Raw genomic sequence first — 10,412 nt, forward strand, 5'->3', positions numbered from 1 at the left:
GGCAGGTATGTGGAAAATACCTTCTATTCCCCAGAGTGATGGTGGAGTGACAGGGTGGGGGAAGGAGAGAAACAAAAGGTCTAGAAGCAGCACGATACAATGAGGTAGTATGGTAGAGTAGAAAGACCTGGCTGTGGAGCCAGGCAATTTGAATTCATATTCCATCTCTTCCACCGTGTAAGCCTGTGCTTCAGTTTTCTTAGCTGAAAAATGGGGATACTGCCTTACTAGTAAGAAATTAGGATGACACATACACAAATGCTTCCCATGATGCTAGCACAAAGCCTTAATACAAGTTAGTTTATGTAAGAATTCAAAATAGACAGTACTGGGGTGATCCCACGGCTATGCCGTATCACCCACCCTAAATGACTTCCAGACAAATGGATTCCAAAGTGCCAGTTCCAGATGCGGCATAGGTGGCGAGACCTGCTGTGGGGATAGGGCTGTAGCCTGGGCTGGAGGGGATGATAATGCCAAGTGTACTTTTTAGTGAAACAATATTAAGAAAAAAGGAAAACCAAAGCTGAGTTGATTCAGGGCAGGGAGGAGGCAGAAGGGTAAGGAGCTCTCAAGGAAATACTGATCTGGATCAGATGGGCTGATAATGCCCAGACAGACTTAGAAAGCAAGGCTGAGGGTTAGTCTCTAAGGTCTTTGCAGAGAAGTTACACAAAATACTATGATTTTATTAGCAACCACAAATGTATCATTTTTCACATCATTTAACAAACTCTTTCACACAGATGGTAGACTAATTCTACCCAAATAGCAATAATGCATTTAAAATAAGTAACACAATGCTGAAAAAAAGATTAAGTTAAAATGCACTACATAATAGTGCGACAGAGAAAGTGCAGCTGGCAATACATGAAAACAATGCTGAATCAGTAATGTTTGGAGCCCATTTAGTTTTCCAGAAAGTTACCGGGGTTTTTTTCCCCATCTTTAGTCAGTCCTAGAGCAGTACCCACCACAAGCAGGCTGACAAGTGTGAACTAAAAGGGCTAAAATACTGAAGACCAAATAGGAACACTCTACAGCCAGTTTCACAATGAAATACTCAGCCCCCTTGTCTGTAAATGGTGATCTGCTGTAGTACCTAACCTCCCTCTCCTAGTACCTGTAGTGGGAATGGACTGGAAGAAAACACTTTAGCCATCATCTGAGGGAGAGGAGCAAGATCAGACCTCCTCCATCATCCTGCCTCTAAGACAAGTGCTGCCTGGGGAACCACACCCAGGGAGGAGCTGCTGCAGGTTACCAACGTGTGTTCCTGTACATACGCCAGGAGTCTCTGAAGCAGCAAATCTCTAATTCATTTACTTCTAAAAAAACTTATCAGTGTCTTATTGGAAGGCGTGTAGAGGAAAGTCTACTTGCCAGAGGACCTATTCCCAGACATTGATTCTCCTTTCTTATAAACAACTCTGCTCCAAGACAACAAAAGGACCACTGTCTGTGCTGTGAGACGAGGACTACCGGGTCAGGGACAGGCTTCAGTTCTTAGCTTCACAAGAAAAAGGGCTCATATTAAAATCAACTTGAGGTTCACTTCCTTAAAAATGTTGTTCTCAGACAGTCTCATTCCTAGTTTTAGAGGCAGTTCCGCCCATCCTGGCGTCAGGAAGAAAAGGGGAATCAGTATTCTTAAAAAGAAATTTTAACTCTGGCCCTAGGGCTCTCAGACCTGCTTCAAGTAAAGGAAGATGGCTCCCAACTTGACCAACAGGAACCTCAAGTTGAATGTCTTCCAGGACCAACAACTCATGTTGTCACTTACTGCCAAAAAGAGAACAGTCAGAGCAATCTGAGTATTCTGAAAATCAGACGTGGCATGACAAGACAAGCTGGTGCGTAACTGTGTCATGCCGGGCATCTTTTACAGAGCCTCAAACATATGTGCCCGTATGTACACCATGGTCACACACCTGGGCAGAACATTTTTACTAAGTGGGTTTCCTGCATATCTTTCTGAGATGCTAAGTTGGTGGGAAAAAGAGATTTTGCAGTCATCTGGTTGGCCACCGAAGCAGGATCAGGAAACATTTTTAACCCCTCCTCCTCCTGTCCTAGAAGACTGACACATTTATCTCTACTGAGTGAGGCAGTAGTCTAGGGCCAGGTCATTCGAATCAAAAGGCATCTCTGATGTTCTTGAGCTGGCGCACAGCTAGGTCTACAGGGAGGCTGAACTTGAGGCTGCTGAGGCGACTGAGCAGGTTGAGGGCGCTCTCAAAGCCTGTGTGTGCCATGTAGCTCCAGGGCTGGTAGTGGGGCTCGATGAGCGATCCCGACTTGCAGATGAGGTTCACCCAGGACACCAGACGCTGCTCATTCAGTGCCATGCACACCAAGGCCTTTAGCTCTGAGTCTGCGCTGCGCTTAAAAGGATCATGGTCCGTCAGCACCATGTGGATGGCTGTCAGTAGGCTCTGTTTGGGGGTTACAACAGTGCCCCCCATCACAGGCAGGGCAAAGGACTGGGAGAGCTTCCGAGCTGGAGATTCCACATAAGCACGGCCATTCTTAGCATGGTAGTACTTTACAAAGAGCTCCCAGGGGTGCATGGCCTCAGGGGCCGAGGAGAAGGCTGGCAGCAAACAAGCAATGGGGGCCATGACAAGGCTCATGCCTGGAGAGGAGGCGTACAGCCCATGGGCCAGCAGGTCTCTCACGGCCACTGTCAGCTCCTTCCGCACAGCCATTGTCAGCTCGTCCTTGCCTCTCAGAGAAAGGTCCTGGAGGTTGGCAGAGGTGACAACATGGTCGTATGGCGGCTGGTGCCTCAAGGCCAGCTGTTTCACTCTGTCTACTGATACCTCCAGTCTCTTTAGTAAGGGAGAGTAGTCCCTGTCAGCCTGGCCCCTCGGCCACAGGGTCTGCGGAATCTGGCCTGTGGCACAACCGAACTGGCTAGCGGCAAAGATCTGGAGCACGGCCAGCGCTCGTCGCATCAGGTGCAGCCCCATTTCCCGAACTCTCTTCACATCTTCTGGCTTCGCTGTTTACAAAAGGACAGTGACTCATCAGTAAGACGCCATAATGCACAGAGGCACATCTAACAAGTCATAAGCTGAGATCAAGTCTTGCTTCTGAGCTACAGTATGAGCCCATGCAGCCAAGAGCCACCTAGGATGTAGGTGGACTTAACCTTTTTTTTTTTTTAAAATTGTTAGTAACAGCTTTATTGGGATATAATTCATATATAATAGTATATAATACATCCATTTAAAATGTATACTTTTTTTTTTTTGTATATTCAGCTTTGTGCAACCACCACCATAATAAATTTTAGGATATTTTCATCACCCCAAAAAGAAACCTCGTACTACTAGCCGTCCTCCCCATTTCACCCCAATCCCCGTAATCCTAGGCAACCACTAATCTACTTTCTGTCTCTATGGATTTGTCTATTCTGGAAGCTGTACTTACCTTTGCCATTTCCTGGAGGCAGTCTGCTGCTGCCTGTTCTGGTGGAGCCACTTCCTGTCTTCCCACTGGTCTTGCACTCACAGTGCCTATCACCTGTCTGCAAGGGGCTGCCCACTTCATCTGTGATCAGAAGTTACAAAGAGAAGACACTGGCCCTTTATGGCAGATTTTTCAAGGAAAAATAATATTTACTAGTGCCTACCACATGACAAGAATTTTACAAATATTATTTAATGGTATAACAGTGACTGGCTCAATAAATATTTGTTGAGTGAACGAAGAATGAATCATTGCTTTATGGATGAGAAGAGCAAGACTAACGTGCTTAGTAACCTGCCCAAGGACACAAAGTGCCCAAGGACACAAAGTGGCACAGCTGGGATTTTAACTCTGCCTTGTTCTAAAACCCATATTTTTTCCACTCTACCATACTGGTTCCCTTACTAAGTGATCAAACCTCTTAAAATAGTACATCAAGAACTGGCACCTTGTTCAGCTGGGGATTGGACAGCCCCATAAAACAAAACGGGACTGATGAGGCGCAGCAGTCTAGGGACAAGGACTAGAAGGCAGAAGGGGACAGGAAAGTCGGTGATAGGGAACCCAAGGTTGAGTAAGGACAGTGTTGACATGTAGTGGGGTTGTTAACCATTGTCATGGGGCAACATGTGTACTACCTGTTTAATGAGAAACTATTTTGTTCTGTAAACCTTCACCTAAAGTGAGAATAGCAGCGCAACTGGAAGAACGTAGTCGATGTCACTGAATTGTGCATGTAGAAATTTTTGAAATGGCGTATCTTTGGCTATGTATATTTTCACCAAAAAAAAGGTGGAGAAGGGAGAGTGTTGACATGTCGTGGGGTGGTTAACCAATAGTCATAAAACAATATGTGTAATGACTGTTTAATAAGAAACTATTTCTTCTGTAAACCTTCACCTAAAGTACAATTAAAAAAAAAAAAAAAGAACTGGCACCTTTAGGTATTAGTACTCAGAATTAGTGTAATTTATTATTATGTCCACCCTTCTCTCCCTGCCCCCTCCTCTGACCTTGGATGAAGCTGATGAACATCTCGAGGTCTCGGATCTGAGTTTTCAATTGCTCAACCAACTGTTCTTTCACTCGGGCTGGGTTGACGATCTGAGCCACAGCGGCATCCACACGCTGACGGAGCTCTTCAGTGGACAGTGAGCTAATGTCCTCATTCAGGTTCATGTCCAGTTTCTTTATTAACTCATCTATGATCACCTATGAGACCACATGCAATGAGCACACCCTCTAGCATTTTTCAGGGAGAGGGTTAGGGAGAAGGAGGAGAATCATAACTTGTATGCCCTCTACCCTGAAACAGAAATCAAAGACACACACAACTCCTAACTTTGTCATAGAAAATGGTGCAACTGCTAATCAGGCTGAGGGCTCAGATTCTCTACTTCTCTTACAGGAACAAGAAATTTTTGTTCCTCTCGGCAGAAATGACTCCTCTCACCCACTGCAGATTTTCTACCAGGCCAGTCAGTTTTAACTCAGGAGAATAACAGTGTGAATATTAAGGCTATAAGAAAATAATTAATTTCTATTAATTTCTAGTTCTTCTCATTCTTTCTTGCCCCATTCTAGGCAACTAAAGAAAAACCTCCACATAATGACAAGGTACATTACAGCCAAAAAATAATATACTAATGACATTATTAGAATCAATATGAAACCTGGTAATGTTAATTCCAGCCCAGCCAGAAAAACAGCCATATCACAGGCTTAAATGTAACATGTAGGGAAAGCTGTAGCTGTATCTTTTCCAATAGATTTGCTAGTCTACCCAGATCCTGCTTAAGTAAATATAGTATTAAAGTCAGTCTGGATTCCTTGAATACTTAGCAACTGATGGTGAGTAGAAGAAGAAAAGCTCATCTACATTGTACATTTGCCCAAATAGAACTGTTCTAATTACCAAATGAAAGCAACTATTGTTATATTATTACTACTACTATTTTTAATAATAGTCATCAGAAAAGAAGGGCTCCATCTTTACATTACAAAGCTTTGGAACCTGTGCTTTCCACGTGCGAATAAAGAATGGTCCCGTGTAATAACATTTCCCTTTGATTTGTGCTGGCTCACAGATTCTCAGTAAGGCCCAGGGAGAGTGAGCTAGGAGAGGATGTGCTGTGAATGCTGGAAAGGACAAGTTAATCTTAGGCAGTGGTGGAGGCACCTCTGAGGTCTGCTCACCCGCTGTCTTTCCAAGACCACGGACTGCGGCAAGGAGTCATAACTGCCCTCTTGGTAGGCAAAAGTTTCCAGGTCATCTAGCTGGGTCTTGAGCTGCAGTATCAGTTCCCTCTGCTTCTCCCTTTGGGTTTCCTGACGCTCCCGTTTCTCCTGCTCACTCTAAAATAAGAAAACACTTAGGTCTATTTTCAGGGCACATTAAAAATCCTCTCAAGCCAATAATGACCAGTAAAATATAAAATGTTTCCAAATAATCCAAATGAAATATAGAATTTATAAGGCATGTTCAAAAATAAGAATAATTATTTCATCCAGGGCAATTTATTAAATATGTGTTTTTGTTAAGAAAGCATCTCTCCCTCCTTGGAAATAGGATATGAATATAATGGGGCCTTTTGTTAAGGCTCTTCTTCTCAAAGGTCTAGTTGGGGTTGAGATAACTCATCTTAGCTAAGACAGCCTCCTAGGAATTAAACATGCCATCCTCTCTAGCCAGTTATCACAGAAGGACTCCTGAATACTTTGTGCCATCCAAGTTTGCAATAGACTGGGGATAAGAATTTAGAGAAAGGCTTCATAACTCACAACCAGTTCTCTTAAGGTTCAAAGCCCCTCCGCCACAGGTCCTTGAGGCACTGAGAAAAATCCAGAAGCCAAGTAAAGGGAGTGGGAAGGCAACAATGTTTAAAAAAAGGGTCTGAAAGGTTTCTCTAACCAGTGGCTATAATCACTGTTAGTCACCAGGTAGTGTATGCATTTAAATGATTCAAAACTCTTCAGGGTGGTAAAGTCTTACCAATGTATTCTCAAGCACTGGTTCTTCTTTGCCTTTCTTGAGTATCAAAAACAAAACAAAGTGAAACCAGCTAATTATTTGTAGGTCTAAGGATGTCGTTTGGAGCCCTGATGGCGAAGTGGTTAAGAGCTTGGCTGCTAACCAAAAGGTTGGCAGTTCAAATCTACCAGCTGCTCCTTGGAAACCTTATGGGGCAGTTCTACTTTGTCTTATAGGGTCACTATGAGTCAGAATTGACTTGACGGCAACGGGTTTGGTTTTTAAGGCTGCCATTTAAACTACAAGTCTGTAAATCTATAAGATATTAAGTATAGCCTTTAGAATGGTACTTACCAAACCCTCCAGAAGTAAGGCATGAGAGAGAACAAATGGAAAACAACAAATAAGCTCTCTGTTACAGCTATTTTAAAAGCAGTCCTCTAGCTTTGGGTTTGCGCAACATAAAAACGAGTCTTTTCTCAGGATACTCCCTCTACATTCCTTTGTATATTGTTGCTTTTTCTTAGAATCCCATCTCTCCACCCGTCACTTCAGAAGGCCTAGTTATCCTTTAAGAGAAGATTTCCTGGTTTCTGCAGGCAGAACTAATCGTTTCCTCCTCTGCAATCTACACACATTTCTCCTCTAGCTCATTATCGCACTGTAATTATTTGTTTAGGATTTTGTGTCCCCTAATCTATGAACTCCTTAAGGGTAAGGGTATTTATTGACTTTGTACCCCCACTACCCAGCATAGTGCCTGGTATACAGTAAGCTCTCAATATACATTTGTTGTATGTTACTGAACCGAACAAGGAACAGAATGACAAATTCCAAACAATGAACTCTGCCTGGAGGAAGTTATCTAACCAGCCCCTAGAGAAATGGGGAAATTTTCTTTTTGTTTTCACTCTATCCCAGCTTTATGAAGCCATGGAAGAAAGAAATCAGCCATACACTCTGACCCTGTGTTCATGACTATGTCTGCTGAACTCTGTCACTTGCCATGCTAGGTACAGTATGCTATTTGCTGGAGTGTAGGCAAACATGTTTTTAGTAGGAGAGAACAATGAGCTCTAGTGCAAGGCAGAAAATAACAGAAATAATTTCTAGTATGAAGTGAGATAAGAGAAAATGCTGAGTTTTTAAAAAACCTGGAACTGGTAAGAAGTAAATCATTCCGTGTAAAACTGTCTCCCACTTTGGCACTACCTGTTCATGTGTCAATGTACACACAAGAGGTGCTTATTAGGTGGGCCAAGCACTACACTTTTTTTGTACATTATTTCTGAAAGTCAAAACAAATACCAGCAAAAAGAGAGTGCTTTTGTTGCTGCTCACTCCTGAAGAAGGCCTGGCCACAGTAATTCTTTCTATTCCTTAAAAGTCTGGCAGCTTGAGGTGGTGCTCCTTGTGCAAGGAGCTGTGGGAAGGTGGAGAGAAGGGTGGAATAGTAAACACAGGATTGCACTGGAAACATTTCAGGCTAAAATAAGTAAGTCGATTATCTGCTACTGATAAGTCTTCTTGGCTAAAACCAATTTAAGCAGGAAGAAGGCCACATGTGGGCTGTAAGTTGAGTAAAAAGGTGGAGAAAAGGCAGTGTTCTCTTCAACACTTCAACCTATCTGTGCACTTACAGAGATTCACAATCTATAAGGAAACTCCCTTGGTAGAGTGTCAGTTAACTGAATCTTGTCAGTTACCACCAAGACCTCATTTAGAATACCTAATTATTAAGCAGGACGGGGTGGGAGGTGTTAAAAACACCAACATTAGGAAATTATATAATCAGGAGTTGTGTTTCTCTCAATTACTAACAGATCTTGCTCTCACCCAGACATGAGATTCTGAAGAGTAAAGATTTTGTCTAGATTCCAGGAAAGCACAGACAGAACCTCTATGGATTCCAACTCACTTGCTTTCACATTCCAGACCCCCACAAAAACAGCCCAATTTCCCCAATTGCCAGGGCTGGAGTACTCTATCAGCAAATGTGTCCAAGACTTAGGAACTCTACAAGGTGAAGGCAAGGTGAGTGGGAGCAGTACTGCCTCTGCTGCTCTGTCGCCTTTTCAGTACTCCCTGTGCTCGCCACTCTCCCACTCCTCAGGTCATCACACACCGGCATCTCTCCTTTCCACCCCCTCCAACTGGCCCCGCACACCTGTCTCCAGCCTCCTCGTTTCCAGCAGGCATACGCACCCACCACCACCCACCCAACTGCCCCTATTTCAATATCCCTCGGGGCCAGGCCCCAGCCGCTCACCGGGTCCTCGCCCCACAACCGGGGTCGGTCCCCCAGCAGCTCGTCGCTGGCAGGGTCCTCACTGTCCCTGTAACCAAGGACGTGAGGGCAGCCACGGAAGGCGAAGTCCTCGAGTTCGCGCAAGAGGCGCTGCTGCTCCGCCGGCGCCCCGCGCACCACCTGGCGCAGGCGGAACTGCACCTGCGCGAAGTGCGAGGACAATGCAAGCAGTGCCGAGTCCAGCCGCCGCCGCTCTGCCCGAAGCCGCCGAAGCGTCCGGCCCGGCGAGTCTGGCGGGGAGGACGGGGCCACACCGGACTCCTCGGCCGACGCCTCTTCCGAGAACGCAGCTGTTCCAGGCCCGGCCTCCGCCACCGCCCCCACCGGAGCCCAGCGCACCGTCTCGCACGGTGGCAGTGACTCCTCTTCCTCCTCCTCTTCGTCCTTCGCCTTCGGTCCAACCGCAGCCACCACAGTTACCGGATCAGCAGCCGTTTCGACAGCCGCCATCTTCCCGGAAACGCAGCCGCACGTCAGCCGCGCCCTCTGCTGCCATGGCAACGGCGCGCTGGCTGGTTGACTGGAAAGGGACAGGTGGGCGGGCTTACAGTTCAGCTGTCCTCGAGGGCACGCCTCCCCCAGGAATTTAATTCGGTCCAATAATTTGTTTTGGAAACCCTGGTGGCGTAGTGGTTAAGAGCTACGGCTGCTAAACAAACCGTTGGCAGTTCGAATCCACCAGGCGCTCCTTGGAAACTCTGTGGTGTAGTTCTACTCTGTCCTACAGGGTCGCTATGAGTCGGAATTGACTCGACGGCAACGGGTTGGTTTTTTTTTTAATAATTTTTTTATTGAGCGCCTGTTGTGAATCAGACACTGAGTGTGCTAAGCATTGGAGAAACAGGCGAATAAGACCGGGGAGAAGTCTTCCTTGCAGCCTACCAGTCATTCCATGTGTAGAGCGTCTAATTTAGCTCTTGCCCTGACCCTAGCAGAGGAATCATCTATCCTTAGTGTGTATTTTTTGGAGACCTCCGAGCTGTGAAGGACTACAGGGATTATGCTCTCCCAGAGTCTCTCCTAAAAGCGGATCCCTTGGCTATCGGGCCACGCTTCCCCTCCCTCCCACTTTCCCCCCACCGTATAAGGAGAGGCAGCTGCTGGGAGCGTCCCCAGGATCTAAATATAGTGGCCCCTGCCTAGGACTCCAAAAGCCACGGGGCGGCGGGAGCCATCATGGCACGGTGAGTGTCTCCAGCGGCGGAACTCCCCCTGGCTTTTTCCCTTGGAGATTCCCTACCCCGAATCTTCTCCTGGGCGCTCCAGGTTCTGCGAGGTCCCATGGGAGCCCCAGGCCCCCAGGTCTCTGTAACTGCGGGATGAGGGGAAGTGTGACTTGAATGTTCTCCCTAACACCCTACTTCTCCACCTCCATAGTCTCGCGCTTTCGATTCTCCCCAGATTTCACCCTCACCACACACACCCACTCCCGACACTCCCCCTCAACTCCCTCAACCCTTGTCTGTCTCATGTAGCTCCACTTTGAGAGAACTGTGGTATCAAAAGTCCCTATATTTTCCCCTCCCCCACCTTTTCCAAATGCCTTCAATCTTCCCTCTCCCACCCTTATGAAGCCGCACATCCACTCCTATCCAGGCAGCATGCCCGGACCCTGTGGTACGACAGGCCCAAGTATGTGTTCATGGAGTTTTGCGTTGA

The 10,412-nt window shown here is 46.1% G+C and overlaps 2 protein-coding genes across 3 annotated transcripts in view; one reads left to right on the forward strand and one right to left on the reverse strand.

The window, feature by feature from the left end:
* Positions 1–466: 466 nt before the first annotated feature.
* On the reverse strand, positions 467–9,226 carry RUNDC1 (RUN domain containing 1). Of its 2 annotated transcripts, XM_004390267.2 has the most exons (5): positions 8,715–9,226; positions 5,671–5,829; positions 4,488–4,686; positions 3,436–3,555; positions 467–3,004 (listed from the first exon to the last, which is right to left on the reverse strand). In XM_004390267.2, exons 1-5 carry the CDS (start codon positions 9,201–9,203, stop codon positions 2,136–2,138), a joined length of 1,836 nt encoding a protein of 611 aa, XP_004390324.1. In that variant the 5' UTR covers positions 9,204–9,226; the 3' UTR covers positions 467–2,135. The 2 variants fall into 2 exon arrangements, with proteins under 2 accessions (XP_004390324.1, XP_023581015.1); XM_023725247.1 differs by lacking the exon at positions 5,671–5,829.
* Positions 9,227–9,247: 21 nt separating this feature from the next.
* Positions 9,248–10,412, forward strand: part of PTGES3L (prostaglandin E synthase 3 like) — a 5,677-nt gene continuing 4,512 nt past the window's right edge. Inside the window, 3 exon segments of the mRNA XM_023725231.1 lie at positions 9,248–9,287; positions 9,766–9,937; positions 10,350–10,407. Coding sequence (XP_023580999.1) covers positions 9,248–9,287; positions 9,766–9,937; positions 10,350–10,407 — 270 coding nt within the window.

This window comes from Trichechus manatus, unplaced genomic scaffold (genome assembly GCF_000243295.1).
Source record: "Trichechus manatus latirostris isolate Lorelei unplaced genomic scaffold, TriManLat1.0 scaffold00294, whole genome shotgun sequence".
NCBI classification, from domain to species: Eukaryota; Metazoa; Chordata; class Mammalia; order Sirenia; family Trichechidae; genus Trichechus; species Trichechus manatus.

Excerpts from the sequence above, each read along its gene's own strand:
- RUNDC1 (XM_004390267.2), bottom strand. The coding sequence starts at position 9,203 with ATGGCGGCTGTCGAAACGGCTGCTGATCCGGTAACTGTGGTGGCTGCG. Across the intron at positions 4,687-5,670 it reads TGGTCTTGGAAAGACAGCGG|GTGATCATAGATGAGTTAAT; the intron begins GTGAGCAGACCT and ends GTGGTCTCATAG. Across the intron at positions 3,005-3,435 it reads GCCTCCAGGAAATGGCAAAG|CGAAGCCAGAAGATGTGAAG; the intron begins GTAAGTACAGCT and ends TTTTGTAAACAG.